The sequence below is a fragment of the Lipotes vexillifer genome, unplaced genomic scaffold (assembly GCF_000442215.2).
Source record: "Lipotes vexillifer unplaced genomic scaffold, Lipotes_vexillifer_v1.1 scaffold137, whole genome shotgun sequence".
NCBI lineage: Eukaryota > Metazoa > Chordata > Mammalia > Artiodactyla > Lipotidae > Lipotes > Lipotes vexillifer.
In genome coordinates, this window is record NW_006775780.1 from 826058 (window position 1) to 847287 (window position 21230).

Genomic DNA, 21230 nt, shown 5'->3' on the forward strand with positions numbered 1-21230 from the left:
CTCTTTCATCATTGGTCCAGCATGACCTTCTTTTATTTATTTTTAGTAAAAAGTGAACCCACTATAAAAGCTAGAATTGTGCAACAACTTAAATTTATCCATCTGATCTGCTTCTCCATACCTAAGAATAACCATCATCCAGATTTCAGTGTTCACTCCTTTGCTTTCTGTTGTGTATATTTTCATCTAATTTATAAGTATTTCTGAAAAGTCTGGGTGCACAAAAAGGAATGAAGTACTGATATATGCTGTAAAGTGGATGAACCTTGAAAATATTATGCTAAGTGAAAGAAGCCAGTCACAAAATGCCACATATTTTATATGAAATATGCAGAACAGACAATAGAGACAAGAAATAGATTAGTGGTTGGAGGGTGGGGGGGGTGTCAGAGTGTCCTGCAGGGGAGAGAGATAGGGTTTCTTTTTGAGAAGAAGAAAATGTTCTAAAATTGACTCTGGTGATGGTTGCATGTATCTGTGAATATACTAAAAAACATTGAATTTTATTCTTTAAATGGGTGAATTGTATGGTATATGAACTATATCTCATTAAGGCTCTTAACTTTGTTAACATTGATGGGAGATGGGTTTGCATCATTTGGGACTGATTTTTGACTTTTAAGTCCTTGATTCATCAGGAGTTGGGTTTTTTTTTTTTTTTTTTTTTGGTATGATACAAGGTAGGAATCCAATTTCAACTTCTTCTACATGGCAGATCTTTTTTATCCTCTTTCATTTATTGAATAATCTCTCCTTTCTCCCAGTAATCAGACATGTCACCTCTGTCAGGTACCAATATTTCAAAACTGTGTGGATCTATTGGTTGGCTCTCTGTTTTATTGGTCAGTAAGTTACTCTGCCTAACCCTGGACCTGTAACACACTTCCTAGAACTGGATAAAGAGCACTAATGACCCACACACCCACCCCCTCCCTAGGCCAGTTGGTGTGAGCGCTCTGTGAAGAAACCAAACGCTGCTGCCACCACCACCAGCAGCACCAACAAACACTTGAAGCTGCCGCCTTGTGCAGTATCTTCAGGGGAGAGCCAGGCTTCAGTCAGAGCAAGAAGATGAAGAAAATGTTCAGAGATACAATAATTGAGTTTTTACTGATGTACTGTGAATTCCAGGGAATTTAGTGGTAGAGAATTGAAGCAGGTGGGAGATAGTGACAGAGAGAGTGGATGTATAGTTAACTTCTGAGGATTAGAACATGAGAGATTAGGGGGAACCTGATGATTAGGGGCTTTTGGTGGTGACTAAGATGAATAAGGGATAAAAGTCACAGAGAGATTATTCCTGCGGGGTTCAAGATTTTGGTGGTGAGGCTGAATGTTGAGGATTAGGGAGGGAAGGGTATCTGCTGTTGCCATGGATGCACAGAGCTGGTCACCTCTTGATCCTTTTCTGGGGAGGGGCAAATTTACTGTGAACGCAGGGCTTCCCCTTGAGCCCTACTGACATGAGTTTACAGGTAAGGAAGCCTGTGTAACTAAAGAATACACTTCCTTAATTCCAGGGCCCAGGGGCCCACTTCTGAACCCTGTCAGGAAAGGGTTGGCCTTATTCCACAGTGCTGTCTTTTATCCCTGGCTTTTAAAATACTTCAGTGTTCTAGAGTTTCACTATGATATATGTAGGTAATTTTTTGCTTGGTACCTTTATTCTTGCTTAGAATTAATTGGATACCCAGAATCCTGAAGATTAGTAACTTTCCATTCATTTTAAAATTCTGAGAACTTCTCATCCATTTTCTCTTAAAATATTACCTTTTCCTCATCTTCTCTATTTTCTCCTTCTGGGAATCCCATTTGATATGTGTGGTACCTTCTCATTCTGTATCTAACTCATAGTTTCCATACCTTTGAATCTGTGCAGCATGCTGGGTAATTTCTTCAGTTCTGTCTTTCAGTTCATTAATCTTTGCTTTACCTCTGCTGTGTAACTTGGTTGACTTTATAATTTCAGTTATGTTTTTCATTTCTGGAACTTTTTTTTTCTTCCCCAAATCTGTCTCATACTTTTGATAATCTTTTAATTTCTTTTGTTTTTTTAAATGTGCTGATTTTATATTCTGTTTCTGTTAATTCCAAAATCTATAGTCTTTAAAGGTCTGACTTATTTGGTTTCAGCTTACTCTGGTTCATATTGAATTTTGATTGTGACCTAATTGTTCTTGGATCTTTCTTTACCTATGGGAATTCTCAGAGGCCTGAGTCAAAAAAAATACTTAGAGAGAGTACTTGCCAGGTACCTAAGGGCACTTCCAATCCTGGACCATTGAAACCAAATTTTTGGATTAGGGTGTTTGGGGCCACACAAATAGTGTGAATTCTAGCCACAAACCCATGGATTTGTGGGCTCGTGGTTATAAATTCTCTGGGGGGAAAATGTGTTTTTACTTCCCTTGTTCTGCCCATGGCCAAAGCCCAAACAGGCATGTATCCCTTCTAAATTGTTGGAGGAGAAGCAGCATCTACTAAAGGATCCTGGCTTCATGGTGGTGGTCTCTGGGACCTGCCATCATGATCAGGCTCCAAACTTTGCCTCCTGCCTCCTGCCTCCTGCCTCCTTGGCTAACAGCCCATTAAAACCCAAGATCCATGCTAGAGCAGAGCAGATTAGTGCATGTCCCCAACGAAAACTCCCTACTTCTGAGCTAGTATAACATTTCTGTTTGAGCTTTCTTATTTTGACTAAATTCCAAAAAATTGCCTTCATTTCCTTACGTCTTACCCATTCATTAAAGTTTTCATTTTTCTGCCTTGTCTATAAACATTATGTATAAAAAATAACAATAGAACAAGTAGTTCTTCAGTCTTCTTTGCCACAAATTAAAGAGCAGAATAGTTTCATCAGACTTGGCCAGAATTTTACTTTAGTATTAAGGACAGCTTGCTATTACGTACATTGTGATCACAAACTACTTGAAAGGCAAAGAAAACATACAAATAAAGTACAGACAAATACAGGAAACAATAACTCCCTAATGAAGCCCAAATGTCTTGTATTTGAAGTCAGCTTTTTAAGAACATTTGATTCTAAGAAGCAGGGACAGGTTGATTCACAGTAAGATGAATATACTTGCAAATGGAAGACATCATTCTACAGGAGAGTAAAAGGAGATTCAGAAGAGGTTAGAGAATGATAAGCTCAAATTCAAGGTGAATACAAAACAGTTGCTACCCACTGAAACAGCTTTTAGACAAAGAACAACAACAAAAAGCATTAACATTTCTTCATTTAATACATACTTTGGGAATGTCGCCTATGAATACCTCATTGACTGTTTTAGGAGAAAGAGAATTAAATGCTATATGAGAAGCCATTCCCAATCTAAGTATCTTACCTATACTACCCTTTTATCCTTATTATATTTATTATAGCTGTCTGTATTGTTTCCATATAGTAGATATAACAGTATATATATATATAACAATATTAAGTGCATACAAGGAGCATTTGTTGGCTCTGAATTTTGCTATTGACTATTATTCCCAAGGCTAGTTGTTATTTTACTTTTTAATTTCATGAACTGTTGCTCCCTGTCTGTAAGGTTGGGAACAAATTTGACTCATGTATCCTTTCATTTGCACTTCCATTCATTCAGCAGACATTTATTCAGCATGTGCTGTGTACTTGGCCCTCCACTAGCCATAGGGTTACCTTTGTTGGGGGAAAAAAAGCAAGCCGTGGCCTCTACTGTCATGGAGTCTGCAACCTAGTAAGAGTGATAACCATTAATAATAGTTAAAAAAAATAATCACACAAATATAAAATTGCAACTGTGATAAATAGTGCAGAATAAAAGAATATGGTACTGTAAGAGTTTAGGAGAGAGGGATTTACAGAAGTTCGAATTATGAACCAAAGTCTGAACAATGTTCTAAACAAATCTTGAACCAAGTTCGAAACACTTAAAACCTTCATCTTTCTCATTACAAAGATTGATAGTTTTGCTATCTGATATGCTTTAAGGATAAGTAAATGTCTCCTTCCCTCTCCCCACACCATTGGGGGAAACTGACTAGTTTGAAAGGGTGCCTTTGATGTCAGTGTTCCTCAGGGCATGGTTACACCCAGAGTGAATTCCAAGTTGGGAGTTCAGTTGGTGATGGTAGTTAGTTACATTTTAAAGGGTACTTTTGGGATTGAGTGTTAACATGGTCTCATTTAAACATACAACATACATAAATAAAGACTGAGCCATAAGTGTTCGTAAGTATTCTCAATGGATCCTAAGTTCTCACATACATAAAGTGTTCGTAAGTATTCTCAATGGATCCTAAGTTCTCACATTCATAAAAAAGTGCCAGTTTCAGCCTATATCAGAAATCTTAAAACATGTATTTTGTTTTTATAAACAAAACCAGCCATAGTACCTAGTTGAGTTATTTTAAGTTATTCATGTCCTGTCCCTTGAAGACTTTTCAGAATTTCAAATGAGCAAGTTCAGAAGAAATGTATATTCTTACTTTAGTGGATTTTGAAAGGATATTTAAAAGAATTTTTGTGTGTATGCAAACTGCCAAAATAAGTCTGAATGAATTGCGCTTAAGTTATTATTGTTATAATTGGGTCATCTGTGCTCATGGTTGGTTTTAAAAGAATTTTTCACCCCTTATTTGTAGGGTTATTGATGTTATTTCTAACTAATTCGGCAGTCCTTGCCTATATGCTTAAATTTTTAAAAAACAAACGCGCAAAACTAGACATTTATAATGAAGTTGTTTTTCAGTCACGTAGAGGCTGCTCTCAGATGAAGCTAAAAGTGTCTGAAGAATGTTCTTGTGCATATGCCAGGAAGCTTCTGGAATGGGCATATTTTTAAGAATTTAGAACATAAACAGCTGTGATCCGTGGCAGGAGATTTAAATGACCTCATGATGACAGCAAGAACAAAGCATTTTTAAGTTATCATGGTGGTGTGTTAATTCATTGCAATGTGTTTGTCATTCTACTATTTTGGTGTATTAAGTGAGAGCCAGGCAAAAAATTACAGACTGTATTTAACTGAAGATACTATTTCTTTATTGTTGTAAACAAACTAAATACCAGAAAAATATTTCCCAAGAATGATATTTCATGAATTATTTAGAGCTATAGGTCCTAAAAAAAAAAAAAAATGCATGAACCACTTTGGGATAAAGGCCATTTATTTAGATTCTAAAGTTTTGATTCATTTTCTGTTGGAGAGACTATGTTCCAAACATGAAAGATCAAACAGTTGGCTTGAAATAAGAATTCCTCCTTCAAGACAGATCAATTAAGTGCTTATTAAGTACTTACTATGTGTCTGGCACTATGCTAAATATTATGCAATACAAAAGAAGGTGACTTCAGCTGCCTTTGTTCTAGTTGGAAAAAAAAGGCATACTCAGTTGAAACTTCTAAACTAAAAAAAGACGTTATTATAATCAAGTACCAAACAAAAATAATACATAATTTATGTGATACAAATAATGAAATAGCCCTTCTCTTCAGAAATGACTTCTAATGCTTGAAGAACAAGAAAGGGAGAATTGTTTCCAATCACCTGTCCTGAAACAGATCTATATCACCTTTTGGTTCCCTCAGAAACAACCTATGGTATCTTGAACTAATGGTGACTGAAGTTTGACTCAGTATCTTTTTCCTACTGTAACTGAGCATGACCCTATGGGGCCTTCCTAAGACAGACCCCTCCCCCATGTCCTCTGCTTTAGCTCCTCTCTGAAGTACACAGATAACAGTATATAATGCACATTTCCTGAGTTGTTTTACAGATGTTAAAACCCCCACCAAATGGAAGAAATTAACTATTTGATGACCATGAGCACATAGCCCCCAGACCTACTGGTGCCTAAGGATTGATGTTAATGCCTGTGACAGTACCCTGTTATCTCACCATCGACCAGTCAGAGAATTGTACATGAGCTGATCACATACCCTGGGATTCCTCTCGCTCACTTTGCCTTTAAAAATGTTTTGCTGAAACCCATTGGGGAGTTCAGGCTTTTTGAGCATTAGCTACCCTGGACTCCTTGTTTGGTGCCTGCAATAAATGCTGCACCTTCCTTCACAAAAAAATGAAGGAAGGGAAGTGAAGGGCAGGGGAGGAAAAAGGGGAGGAAAGAAATGACTTCTAATCATTGTCTAGGACAGTGGTTCTCAACTAGGGATGATTTTGCTCCCTAGAGGACATTTGGCAATTCTGGAGAGATTTTTTTATTTTCATAACTGGGGGCTACTGGCAGCTAGTGTGGATAGGCCAGATATATTGCTTAACATTCTATAATGCACAGTCCTTCACAACAAAGAATTATCTGGTCCAAAATGACAGTTGTACTGAAATGAGAAACCCTGGTGTAGAACCTACAAATGTCAGTGATAATTTGAAATAGTGGGAAATGGACTCCCGTCTTCCCCTAGACCTCTGTTGCCCTGGTAATGCTGTTTGCCTGAGGCCATTTGGATCCTTACATAGAAATGAGCATTGAGGATCTATAAACTTTTGAGCATTGAATGTAAGTTTTTCCAGTACAGTGTTTGAGAGAGAGATTCCATAGGTTTTTTTTTTTTACATTTTATTATTATTATTTTTTAAATTATTTATTTATTTATTTGGCTGCACTGGGTCTTAGTTGCAGCATGCGAGATCTAGTTTCCTGACCAGGGATCAAACCCTGGCCCCCTGCATTGGGAGCGTGGGGTCTTAACCACTGGACCACCAGGGAAGTCCCAGAAATTCCATAGTTTTTATCAAATTCTAAAGGTATCCATATTCCCCAAAAATGTCAAGACCCAGTCACATGTGGAGTAGTTCATAGAGATTGAGACACATTAAACCAATGTTCTAGTCACCTAAAAGAAACAGTAACACCTTTCTTAGCATCATGCTGAGATAGAAATAGAGTTTAAGTTTCAAGGATTAAAATTAACCAGAGAGTACATTTTGGTGGGGGGAAAAAACACTCTAAATATATTACTTAATTTAGTATTTTGGAGTAATAAAATCTTAATGTATGAGGAAATTAGAATACCTTAAGGATTATTATTTAAACATCATATTTAATAACACAATACTGTGCATTTAGAATTTGAGACTGGACTGTGTGCTGACCCACAGGCATAATATATAAATTGTTTTATTTTGCTGTTCGAACGCAACTTGTTTTGTCAGGATTTGCTTCTTTCTCCCAAACGAGGATCCAAGTTTACATTTCCTAAGGTGCTATGTATCTGTTGATTCAGTCAGAGATCTGGACATGTTTTATACAGTTCACATTTCTCCTGAAAACTGTTTAGTAAAGTGATTGTGTTTTCCTTATAAGAAACGTTTTTGAATTGAGAGTTGTGTTTCTGATTTGGCATCCCGTAAATCAGAGAGTATCCCATAAATCAGGCATACCAGCAGTATGTCATGAAAACAAATCTACATAACCTTGAGTATGCATATACCTTAATACTTTTCTAACTTACAGAAATTTAGAGATTAAGTCTTGGCTTAAGAGCCAAAGAGGGGACCTTATAGATCATCTGTTCCAGCTGTCTCTGCTATTCTTTGGGGCTCAGGACCCAAAGCACCACTTTTAGCTGTTTTGTGTATTTGGACTTCTACCAAATATTTTCTTTTAGGAGAAAAAAGGTGTATGCGGGAGGAGGGAGTTGCATGCTTCTGATCCAGACTAACCTCATTTTGCAGATAAGGAACCTGAGGCCCAAATCTTTAGATTTTATTCATGGGCTATATGTTTCTTTATTTTAGATCAAACCAGCATTTCAGATGTATCTGGTAATAGTATAGAGGACAATTAGGAGTTAAAATTGTAGCTGTATGGCTTCCTAGTTGTGTGTTCTTAGGCAAGTTGCTGAACGTTCTCAGTCTCAGTATACTCATCAGGGGAAAGGGGAATTATTACATCCTTAGGATGGTTTTCACTTTCTTAGAATTTAGGATGTATCCGGAAAGATAATCTGGGTTGACCTTGTCTCTAGATTCATTCCATTAATTTTTTAATGGATTCTGTGTCCTCTAAATGTTAAAACTCCCTCTCCCCAAACCCAACCATGACCTCCCCAAAACATTACAAAGTAAAACAAACATCTGTATTATCAAAGGGGATAACACAGTGGTCACATTTCCTTTACTTTGACAGTAATGAGGTCTTCATGAACTGATAGATCAGCCTTGGGGCCTTTTCTTTCTTCTCACCCCACTCTAGTTATTTCATAAGCCACCTAGACACATGAATCAGGAACTGCAGAATATAATGAACAACGACCTTGAGAGATAATTACAAGTTCGAATAACATCATTGAAAGAACTTAAACATACAAGGTGGAATCTGAACTTGATACTCCTTTTGATCTTAAAGATGTGGATTCACAGTGTGAGTTCTTGAGGAGAAATTACAGGAATTCTTTCTTCCTGGGGCATTTCAACAGGGATTGCCTTACTAATCAATTTTTGTTAGTCACTTGTAGTTTCCAGGGAATACAGTCTTTTACTTGGGCAAAGAAGCAAGTAGAAATAATTATGTTAAAGACCACTTACCTTTTGTTACCCAAGATTAATTAGTAGTCATATCCTGAGAAGATTTTGTTCCAGAATTTTTCTTAGTGTCTCAAGCAATTCAGTTAAGTACAAAGAAATGAATTTTGAGCTTAAATAAAGGAGTTTTCTTTAGTGGCTTGACCACATATTTATTTGCTGAGTTGGTTTGTTCATTTTGGTTTGGTTAGGTTTATTGTCATTTGTTATTGGGAAATAGCTTTGATATAGATTGATACTACATTACTCTGTGACATTGTAGTGTTGCATTTTATCTTGTTACTCTAGTAAATATATGTAAATTACCTTTTTTGGTAAATTACATTTTTAAGTGAATGAAGCTATAACATTTTAAACTAACCTATCTGTGTTTTCTCTTAGGCCTTAAAGAAAGTGCAGAAGAGATGGTCAAAAACAGATTGGAAGGGAAGGATAAACTGACCCCATGGGAACAATTTTTAGAGAAGAAGAAAGAGAAAAAAAGACTGAAAAAGAAACAAAAGGTATCAGTGATAATCATGACCGAATAATTCCGAATAATTATTGAGCAACCACTAAGTATCAGAAGGTACCAGGTGCTTGGCATCTAGTATCTCATAATGTGACCACTCACTGCGGTGGGTGAAGTGTTTTCTGCAAGGCTGCATAATGATACACGAAGTTAGGTTATCATTTAACCTAACTGCCTTGCTCTAATATTTTACATTTATGTGCTACCTAAATAAAATGCATAGTTTAGTCAATTTCTAGATGTAAGACAGTTTGATTCTATTCTGTGTTTTTGAGGAAGAGGTACATATAGACATTTTTACTTGAGGATGTATACATAGAGAAAATTTCAACATGAATGAAATTTTTTCTTTGTATGTCCATTTCTCAAACTGCGTTTTTCACTTTTCAGTATTATTTTATTGTATAGATCTTTTAACATCATATTGTCATTAGATCCCTTTATCAGGGATATTTTCTCTGTGCTAATATGTTGTCTGTGGAAAATCTGATTTGACTCCTATCATTCAGGGATAGCATCTTTCCAGAGTTAGAGTCCTTAGTAATAGCAGAGACCACTTAGGGTTTTTGCCAATAAGAGTACTCTATCTTGTCAACGAAATGCAGCATTCTAGCAGTGCATTTATGGTCTTAAGATGGTATCACTAATCACAGAATTTTACAACTTTTAGGAATCTTAAATGATTAGTTTTAGTCCAACCCTGACGTTTTATAGTTGTAGAAAATTAAGTGATTCATCTGAGGATACACAGCTTGTTACTGGCCAAGCTGAGACCAGAATCCAGATCTCTTGCTCCAGTGCTCTTGCTACTGTATTGTGTTGTTTCTCTCCGTATGATGTAAGCTTGTGCTTTTGGTACAAGAGCTGCAATATTGAAAGAGGGCTACAAAATTGAATGATGCAATGGAGTGATTTTTGAACTCCTGTTATACTCAGTGTTTTTGGAAATGGATAGTAAAATGAGGAAATGAGGTAAGAACCCTGCCCCCGTTGATATGCTGCCTCCTTCAGGCAGTAAAATATCTTTTAAGTGGAATAATTCCACAAGTTATTAAGCCATCAGTTTATTGGAAGGCTTACAAATGGGTCTTTATGGGGTCAGTAAAGTAGTCACTCTTTTCTGAGATCTTTAGCAGCTATTGTCTTTGATTTTCATTTGGTGCTTTGAGATTATCTTCTGCTTTAATGCTTTCCCTTCATTGGGCTTAGACTGGACTCATTTTATCAATAATATTAAAAATATATCGGTTGAGTGCCCAGTTTGTTCTAGACTCAGCTCTGTACTGGACTTGGTGATTCCAGCAGATCTCTTCCATCTCCCCAGGTTCTTCACATACAGAAGAGTTTCAAGAATTCAAGTTGAAAATACTTTTTCCCCTTTTCCTCTTCATGACTTCAATTTGATATTGAGAAATTATTACTAAAGAAATGAATACGTTTATACGCCATAGTTGATACACTGTAATTTAGATCTAAAAAACAGTTTAAAAAATGTGAATAAATATGTGGTTAGCTATATAAATATTTCATAATCTTCGTTAGAAACATCATATTACTGATGAATCGGTTATAATAGTTTGGTGAAAAAGTTCTTAGAAGCCTTTGTTCTTAAAAGGATAGTAATATCAAAATGAATATTCTTTAGAGCTTGGTGGGTCTTCTTCAGCATGTAGGATGATGTTTAGCAATGTGCATTCTAAATGTTTTTGTTGAAACGACTCATGTTTTAGATTCCTGGGGATAAACTCAACCTGGTTAGTGTGATCTCAGTTTGCATATGTTCTGTGTATTTTATAGACTTGATTTTTAAAATTTAAATATACTAATTTAGTAAACTGTTCAGATTTGATTAGGGAAAATGTAACCAACAGATGTGCTTAAAAATAGCACAAAAGTTTTCATGAGTCGATTATAGATAAAACAAGGTAATTGTTGGAATTGGGTGATGAGAACAGTAAGTTCATTATCATTTTCTTTAAATAACCAGCAGATGAATTGCTTTATGATTTAAAAGATAACCCACAGGGGCTTCCCTGGTGGCGCAGTGGTTGAGGGTCCGCCTGCCGATGCAGGGGACACGGGTTCTGTGCCCCGATCCGGGAGGATCCCACATGCCGCGGAGCGGCTGGGCCCATGAGCCATGGCCGCTGAGCCTGCGCGTCCGGAGCCTGTGCTCCGCAACGGGAGAGGCCACAACGGTGAGAGGCCCACGTACAGCAAAAAAAAAAAAGGAAAAAAAAAAAAAGATAACCCACAATGCAGTACTTCAAGCTATTGATAATCACTGCCATTTCTCAGTTTGGTGAGAGATGAGGCAGGCCACCTCTCTTCACTGATCACCCATCTCAAAGTATTCTTCTCCTTGAATGTCTGTATTTTATTTTTGTCTCTTCTGGCACTTCCTATCTTGAATTACTATTACTGTTACTATATATATGTCTGTTTATGTGTCTATAACTTCTTTTAATAGATTGTAAAATTTTTGAAGACAAAAACCATGTATCTGATAACTTTCATTTCTCTCAAAAGTCCTACATAGTTCCTGCATTTATTAGTTCCTGAACAAACAAAAGAGTTACTCAGGAGTTATTTTATAAACTGATCCATTTAAAAAACTACTTTAATTTTAGATTGAACTGCTTGATTTCAAAGAAGTATGGTTTTTCTTCATGCTTGTATATTTTGGTCCTTATAATAAACTGTATGTATTTTTATATTCAACTTTAAGGCTCTTGCTGAAGAGGCCAGTGAAGATGAGGTTCCCTCTGATGTTGATATGAATGACCCATACTTTGCCGAAGAAGCTAAAAAAATAGGTAAGCCAGCCCATATTTGTAGTTCTCACTTGGACTCTAAGGTCCGCCTGTGTGTGCCTATCCACACATACTCTTTTTCCTTTTGGTAAACACTTTGTTTCACTAAAAAATAAAAAAATAAAAAAACAAAATTCCTAGAATTTGTATAGCTCCCTAGTGGCTTATAAGCAAGTTTGTCCTATGGGATGTAACCATTGATCGGATTAGGAGGGGTCAGCATACACCCTGTACATACAAGAAATAATTTCATTATAGGAAGCTTTGGGTAATATGATTAATTTAACAGTTTACTGGAGATGCCTTTCTGGGAAATATCCTTATAGACAGATTGACTATAAAAGGATGAGGAAAAAAAGGAAGTCATATTTTTGAGTGCTTTCACTGCTTTATTATAACACATCCATTCTATGTCTCTCTTTGCACAGGCTATGAAGAATTGAAAGCATGGAATAAATTTGTTTATATATTTGTGGATATGTGTATAATTTTTTAAAATTTTTACATGATTTACACGTGTGAAACAGGGTTTCATTCATAGTATGAAAGCTTTTTGGCTCAAATAGACAAAAGCATCTATGTTTCATTTTATCCTCTCTTCATTTATTCTGCTTCATTATTAGCTTCATTGTAGCTGAAAGCCAGCTTTCTCCCCTTTTTCCTTGAATCCCTAAACTATCAGGTATCTGATTTCCCTTATCCAGGGAGCTTTGTTTCCATTGCACATGCACCAGTCATTCTTTCCTGAATGCTTTCATTCTTACCTTTTTGGTATGTATAAGTTGTGTGTGTGTATAAAAGTGTGTGGTAAGGTTCAGGCCATACTTGGACAAGTCCATGCAGGACCATTGTAAGCATTTTCCATTTGTTCTCATGCATTTTGCTTTCCCCTGCTCTGCATACCACACACATGAACCCCAAAGGCTTGGTGCTGGAGCAACTCCAAGCTGGCATTGTAAAGAGAAGAATTTTATGAAGTTTCCCTGCTTCTTGTCCCTTGTGACTAGTGGGCCAGAATAGTTCTCAACAGGAAAGTCAAAATTGCTCAAAATTATTTCCTGGTTGTTACAGCCTTTTATCACTGACATTCTATTGATGAAAAGGAGATCAAGATGAATAAAGTCTATTATAGGACGTGAGATTCTTAGGAATTGGAAAGGGAAATGGAAACTTAGCATATTCTGCTTTTTATCATACCTGAGCAGTCATTTCTAGAAGATGATGGATTTTAGCCTTATCCTCCGATTTCAGGAAACCAAGTTTATAACAGAGAAATGCGAAGCATTATAGTTTCCTTATTCTCATTCCAAAGTGCTTCATTTGGCATGTGAAATCTGGTCAAACTGCAGAATTCGGGGTAGGATTCAAAGAGTAAGTTAAATAGCTTGGTGGCTTGGGTAGCTTGTTTCTTGGAATCAGCACATTTAAATTGTGAGTAGTTTTCCCTAAAGTTAGTATCCAAAGTTCCAAGAGAAAATGCAGATTACGTTTGCTTGCTTTCGATATACTTTTGATTTCAGCATACTTTCTAGGAATAATTATTTGGATCTGGGCTTAAGTTGTTTTCTTTTAAGGAAAAAGAAAAAAGAGTGAATTTTTTTTTTTAGATAAAGTTAGGACTAAAAAATGGTATCTTGAAATGTTTATCCATTCTATCAATAAATATTTTTGAGTGCCTACCAGGTTCCGAGCGCTCTGCTAGGCTAGAGATACAGCACTAATAATACAAGCTAAGTTACATCCTTTAAGTAGGTTATAGTTTTAGGGAAGACATGCTAAACAGGTAAACAAATAAGAATATTATGCAAATATCACTGTTTTCAAGGAACTAATAAATAGGGTAATACAGAGCATATAATTGGGAGGAAGAAGGAGAGTAGCTTTCTTTATATACGGTGCGCAAAGCAAGCTTCTCTGAGATGGTGACATTTGAGCTGAGACCTGCAGAATGAGAAGGAGTCAGGCAGAGAGAGCTGGGGGAAGAGCATTGCAAATGAGGGGATAATGGGTAGAACAGCTATGAGGTGAGAAAGAACTGGTGTCAGAGAAATGGAAAGATACCAGTGTGGCTGGAGCATGGTCAGAGGGGCAGTTTGGTATAAGGCCAGGCTGGGACACAGGATTGACCCTGTAGGGCCTTGTGTCACGGCGACAAATTTGGATTTTACTCTACTGACAGTGGGAAGCTGGTGAAGGGTCTTAAAGCAAGGATGTGACGTGATGTGGTATGCATTTTAACATACTACTGTGGGTCCTGCAAAGAGAACAGATTGAAGAAAGGCATTGGTGAGTGCTGAGCGACCAGGCTTTTGTAGAGGTCTAGAGGTGATGGTTGGTCTAGACAGCACGACAGTAATGGAATTGGAAGGAGAAAAGTAAATGGGATTCTAGATATATTTTGGAGGTAGACTTGCTGATCTTTTTATTTGGATAAGGAAGGCATGTAGCATAACTCCTAGATTCTGACTTAGGAATCGGTAGCCTCTAAATAGTATTTCAAACCATGGAACGAGGGGTAGAAAGCATTGGTAAGAGAGGGAGTTGCAGGTTTGGGCTCTGAAGTCAGGAGGCTGCGTAAGGTACTCTGTCCTGGAGAAGGTACTACCTGGAAGGTAGGGGGAAAGTTTATGAAACAGAAGGAACCGCCATGAAATAGGAAAAGCATTAGTGTTTGGAATGGTGTATAGTTCAGCTCCACGGTTGAGCAGGACAGAGACATTTTAAGCCAGGACACCTTTGCCCTAGGCAATCCCAGAGCTAAACTTACACGCTCTTCAAAATATGGAGAAATTGAGTTCACTTACTGATGCCAGACCTGGTGTTTGGCTCGGGTTAGGAGCCAATGTGAGTACTAGAAATCTTTTCTAATTTTTCCTTTTAAGTTTTTACCCCCTACACTGTAAATTTGCTATAATTTTTCTATTTTTTTTTAAACTGCAAACTCAATATTAGATGAGAGTTTTGAAAATGTATTTCTAGAATGAGTTAAAAGTTATTTTTTCTTGTAGAAATGAAGTATTGGAAAAATTTGCTTAGTGCTACCTAATTGCATAAACTATTTGATAAGATTTTGTTTTTGAAGAAGTAGGAGTGAAATGAAGTGCATCACATGTTAAATATACCCTATTAGAATGTATCCTGTGTCTTGACAACTTTAGATATTTGATAAACCACCATGAAAATCTAATAATAAGGCACACATATTTGATTCATTCAGCCAGTATGCTGGGTGCTTACAGTATACTGCTCATTTGTAGTTTTACAGTTTACAAATGCTCTTATATGCATTCTGTCCTCTAATCCAAACTTTAGCCCACTTTATAGAGGAGTGAACTGAAAACGTGGTTGAATTGCATAAGGGCCAGTTGTAGATGATAGAACCTGAATCCTAATGGCTCCCTTTTACTTTTTGTAACTCTACAAGTGCCTTGTGTAAAGACCAAAGCCAGAGCCAGGATCCATATGTATAAGAGCTGGACACAAGGACTTGCTGGCTTTCCAAGCAAAGCCAGAATGCCTCGGTCCAGAGGAAGATTAACAGACTGTATTATCTGATGATGGACAAGTGATCTTGGGTTCAGGAACTTGCTGCTAAAGAGTAAATTGCTAGGGGGCTTACCACTCCTGTCTGGTCAGTTCGGAGAGCAGTCTGCCCTCCAGTGAATTCTCTTAACTGCCGTCTCACAAGAAGCTCTCAACTGAACACTCTGGAAGAACTTTTTTATGGGAACAATTCTCTGACATTACAAGTAATGGAAAATGGAATTTCTTTTACAGATATTCCTTTTACAGATCAACTGTTTGCAGCACATCTTTTTCCATGGATGTATTCTGTTACATTTTTTTGCTTAAAGGGATAGTGGCCTCAGTAAGGCTTGTTTAGATTTTTTTTTTTTTGGTGGGACGCGGGCCTCTCACTGTTGTGGCCTCTCCCGTTGCGGAGCACAGGCTCCGGACGCGCAGGCTCAGCGGCCATGGCTCACGGGCCCAGCCGCTCTGCGGCATGTGGGAATCTTCCCGGACCAGGGCATCAGCAGGCGGACTCTGAACCACTGCGCCACCGGGGAAGCCCAGATTTTTTTTCTTAACTATAAGACCCTAACACCCGATTTCAAGTCTCTGTTAATATTCAGCTTATTAGAATCATCTATATGTCCTTTTTGCCACAGTCCCAGGAGATGTGGACTCTCACTTGCCAAAAGAGTCACTGAAAAATAAAGATAACATTTCAGAACAGGGACTTTCATTTCCCTAGTACTCTTCACTAAATTAGGTCTGAAAGCTTTCCAAAGGGAAAATGCCTTTTTTTTTTAAATGCTTTTTTTTAAAAAATAAAGATATGCCCACCTAATATGATCTTGTTAACAGTGCAGAAAGGGTCTCTACACATTATTTATCTTCTGACTAAACAGTTCAATGTAGCACACAGTAAATTCTTCATGAGCAAAGAAATTTTCATCACACTAAAATTGGATATCATTTTTAGACCTGACCATCTTGGAGATTTTTTTCCTCTCTTGCTGCAGTCTTCCTTTCAAGTTTATTTTTATGGCTTTTCACCAGGTTGTTATAAAATCCGGAACAGTTCATTGTGGGCTCTTTGAAATTATTTCCCACAGCTGTATGTGAAGATCTTTATCTCCTTTATGTATTAATCATATACAGCCTGATTTTTTTCCCCTGCCACAGAATGATCTTCTGCATATGTCACTTGTCAATTCACTTCAAAAGGAGCTATTGCCTTAAGAGAGCAGAGGTAAACTTAGGGTGTGGGAGTCAGACCCTAAGAAAGTGGACCCTTGATGATATTTATATGTATAAATACATGCACATACTTACAACAGAGAAAAGGTTATAATCTTAAAGCAGATACATCATTCCCTGAAAAACATTTGAGATAGGAGCACTATCTCACTTAGGGGAAGGGCTACATATAATGATATTTCTTCCTAAAAGTGCAGACAGACGCCTTGGTAGCAGTGAGGGGTGAACGAGGCCACACTTATGTGCAGGTGTGTTCTCTCAGCTGGGCTGGGCTGCCTTAGTGCAGCAGGGCTAGTGCACGTGGAGCAGCTTCTAAAGCTTCTCTCTACTTCCTGTTATCCCCCATTAGCTGCGGTTGTTCAGCCATCATTATATGTTTTGTGAATTTTACTTTATTATTTTACAACAAAATTCATTTTAAATGGAAATGGCTCTTCCAGAGAGAATGACATTTGATAGCGAAGGGGTGAAGTATGGGTGATTAACAGAGAGCCTGAGCTGGAGTGCTCAGGTTTGAATCATGGTTCCTTTACTTACTCACCTTGAGACAAATTGCTTAACCTCTCTGTGTTTCAGTTCCCTCACCCATAGTGTGAAGATTGTAATAATAACAGAATCTACCTCATAGCATTGTTGTGAGGGCTAAAGCAGTTCCTGTATAAAATGGAATAAAACAGCAGTACTTTCTGGTGCCTAGTAAGTGCTGTAGAAGCATTAATTGTTGTTAATACTTTAGAGACCATTGCTTTCTCTGCATTTGGAAGGACAGAACTCAACTTAGCCAAATAAGACAGTGTCCAGCAGCTCAGAGAAGGTTGAGATTGTGTAATAACATTCTAGAGTAACAGAACATGCCTTTGTGGATTCTGAACCTTCTTACTCTTCAGAGTAGTTCTTCATACTTTGACACCAATTGTCCCTGAACCCCTCCCAACAGACAAAAAAAGGAAGAAAAATCAAAGCATCTGCGTGATCACCAAGGAACCCAAGATACCTTATATATGTATAGTCAGACTATTATAACAGTGATAGCAAGCAGTTTATAGCACCATGTGCCAGACATTAACTAAGCTCTTAACATTTTTTAGTGTATTTAGTCCTCACAATAACCCTAGGAGGTAGGTGCAAGTATTATAATCCCCACTTTACAGATAAGGACACAAGCACAAACTGCTACAGCTAGAATGTAGTTGAGCCGGAATTTAAACCCAGGCCAGCTGCTCCCGAGTCAAGTTCCCTTAACTGCCGTGTGTTACTGCCTCATCTAACACCTTGTGGTCTCCAGAAGTCCCTGAGTCCCTGAAATATAGTCAGTTTTCTACTCAGGAGCCAGTTTTCCCATGAGTAATTTTGTTTAATAATAATAGAACTAGAAAGTTAAAGATCAAATTGGTCTTTAGAGAAAGAGAAAGGGTTTTGTTAAACTTTTACTTACAGGTAGTTATTGTCAAATTGTCATTATAGAGATGAATTTTTCATTTTGCTGATGAGTTTTAAGAGTTTATATATTAAAATTACCTGTGTTTTGTTTTTTTTCCCTTTGTGATTTCTCCTATTATTCTTATGCTAAGAAAACATTCCTTCTATTTAAGATCAGGTAGCTGTTCCCCTGTATTTTCTCATAGGGTTTTTTTTCTAATGTTTAACTCTTTAATACATCTGCATTTTATTTTCCTGTACATTATACGATGCGTCTATAGCTCAAATTTTTTTTTGCAGAATAAAACAAATTGCCTAGCACCAGTTATTGAATAATCCTTTCTTTTTCCAGTGATGTATGATGCTACATTTTATTACATACTAAGCCAACTGTTCTATTTTTCTCATTATGTAGTACAGTGTTTTTTTCACTTCGTAGTACAGTTCAGCACACTGTATTACATGTATATCAAATCTATCTTGTTAATCTTTGTAAAGATTTCCTTGAATAGAATTTTATTAAATGTATCTATTTTGTCATGAGTGGATGTTGAATTTTATCAAGTACTTATTCTATATCTGTTGAAATGATCTTATGATTTTTCTTTTGTAGCTGATGTCTATATAATTATACATTACTTTCAGAAGAAATTCCTCCTTTGTAATATTCACTTATCCCCTCCAGACTATTATTATTCCATTCATACCCATAGTCATCTAAGTAATATTTTTTTACTTTCTTTAGTTTCTATATATTTATTGATAGATACCTTGCATTTTGTTATAAACAAAATTTTTAAAATAAAATAGTATAAACAGATTGTTTCTGTGATAGTCTTATAATTTTTAACCCTCCTATGTTGGTTTGTTGTGCCAGGTATAAAAGAAAAGAAATCAACAAAATCTGCAAAAGATGGCACATCTCCAGAGGAACAAGCTGAACTAGAAAGACAAAAGGTAAGACATGGTCATGGTTACATGCTTAGTTGATAATTGATATGTATAGTTCAAGTGGAGTTATCCATATGTTTCCAGTATCCCTAATAAAAAAAAAAATAGCTGATTTTAGTTATGAATTTATAAATAAGAATTTCAGCAGCTTAGTTTTTTGGGGTTTTTTGGGGGTTTTTTTTGCGGTACGCGGGCCTCTCACTGTTGTGGCCTCTCCCGTTGCGGAGCACAGGCTCCGGACGCGCAGGCTCAGCGGCCATGGCTTACGGGCCCAGCCGCTCGCGGCACGTGGGATCTTCCCGGACCAGGGCACGAACCCGCATCCCCTGCGTCGGCAGGCGGACTCCCAACCACTGCGCCACCAGGGAAGTCCCAAGCATAGTTTTTAAATGTCATCTTTTTACCAAATTTCTCCAACTAGTATCCAGCTAGTACAAAGTTAAAATTTACCTCAAACCCAAGGCATGTCCCTTTGTGATTAATTAAAAGGAAAATATCTTATTATTTAAAACCCTTACTATAACTGAGACCAAAACAAAATAGTACTATTAAAACCTTAAAATAATAATTCCATAAGTTTTAATTCAATTTAATTCAAAACCCTTACTATAACTGAGACCAAATAAAAATAGTACTATTAAAACCTTAAAATAATAATGCCATAAGTTTTAATTCAATAATTTAATTCAAGTTTTAATTTGGTCTCACTATAACTGAGACCAAAAAAAATAGTACTATTAAAACCTTAAAATAATAATGCCATAAGTTTTAAACCCTGTAATACAGGGTTTGCTTTATGGCTTGTTCAATGCTCATTTCTCTCTTTTTATTATTGAAAATAACATAAATTTAGTGTACAAAATTAGTCTTTCTTGGAAGTTTAGTGAACTTTATGCTTCAGTGCCTCCAAAGATCCATGGCACAGAGTAATATGTATTTTTGCTGAGACACGAATTGGAGTCAACAGTGTTCACAAGACTGATGTTCATAGCACTGTCTAGGAGGGAGCCTGACTGGTCACCTAAACTCTGCATCTTAATGCATGTTTTACTGCATATGTAGTAATGTTCACAGAGTTAAGGGGCAAAAGAAAACCTTTCTTTTGTAGAAAATGGCTCTAAAAAGAAAGCCAACTTCAGGTACTGGTGGTGGAAGGGAGACATAATTAAAGCAGTCTAAAGTGGTAATGGAGGAAGATTCACAGGAATCTCATAGCACACTCTGTATTTTCTCTAGTGTACATGGTTGTTTACTTGATTCTTGAAGGTTTACATTTAATCCCATGGTCAGTAGAAAATACCTATTTAGTGGAAACGAGCATTATATTAGATTACAGAAGCAAATATTAAGATCCTGCCTTCATAGAAATGTGTCAACATTGAAGAAGTAAAGGCCAAAAAAAAGCAAAAGAAAAAAGGAATTCCTTGTTCCTAAAGCACGTTTGGAAAGTCTAGTTTGTATCACAAGATACTACATTTGCTAGATTTAATGTCTGCTTAAAAAGAACAAACTGAAAATGAGAAATTTTTATTTGGGGGACTTGAGGACTCTTATTTCTACAGCCTACTAACCAGCTACACTAGGTGAAATATGGTCTGGAATTTAGATAAAGCTTCCTGCTGTCAGTGATGTTGCTTCTAAAAATTATACCCATTACTGTACAGAGATCTCTGGGTTTTGTTTTGAGTTCTGGTAATCCACAATCAGTTTATCCCGGAGCATTGGTGGCTCGGTGCTCCTTTCCTGGGGGGATATCTGTGCCCTCTACTCCTGTTTAGGGAAAGAAAAGCACTGTTGTATATTTGAACTCTTTTTTCTCTCCACAGGCTGAAATGGCTTTGCTCGTGATGGATGAGGAGGAAGAGAGCAAGAAACACTTCAATTATAACAAGATTGTGGAGCACCAGAATCTGAGCAAAAGGAAGAAAAAACAGCTTATGAAGAAGAAGGAATTATTGGAGGATGACTTTGAGGTAACCAGGGACAATAGTCATTATCTTCTTAAAGCTGGTGTTAAATCTAAAGTCAGCTCTGGAGATAAAAATTGAGCGTCTTGGGGCTTCCCTGGTGGTGCAGTGGTTGAGAGTCTGCCTGCCGATGCAGGGGACATGGGTTCGTGCCCCGGTCCAGGAAGATCCCACGTGCCACGGAGCAGCTGGGCCCATGAGCCATGGCCACTGAGCCTGCGTGTCCGGAGCCTGTGCTCCCCAATGGGAGAGGCCACAGCAGTGAGAGGCC

General features: G+C 37.2%; 1 protein-coding gene across 1 annotated transcript in view; it reads left to right on the forward strand.

Annotated features, from left to right (window-relative positions):
- ESF1 (ESF1 nucleolar pre-rRNA processing protein) overlaps positions 1 to 21230 on the forward strand; it is a 58210-nt gene that overhangs the window by 34397 nt on the left and 2583 nt on the right. The window contains exons 9-12 of the mRNA XM_007450196.1: positions 8916 to 9037; positions 11774 to 11861; positions 18919 to 18998; positions 20819 to 20965. Coding sequence (XP_007450258.1) covers positions 8916 to 9037; positions 11774 to 11861; positions 18919 to 18998; positions 20819 to 20965 — 437 coding nt within the window. The remainder of the gene's footprint in view (positions 1 to 8915; positions 9038 to 11773; positions 11862 to 18918; positions 18999 to 20818; positions 20966 to 21230) is intronic.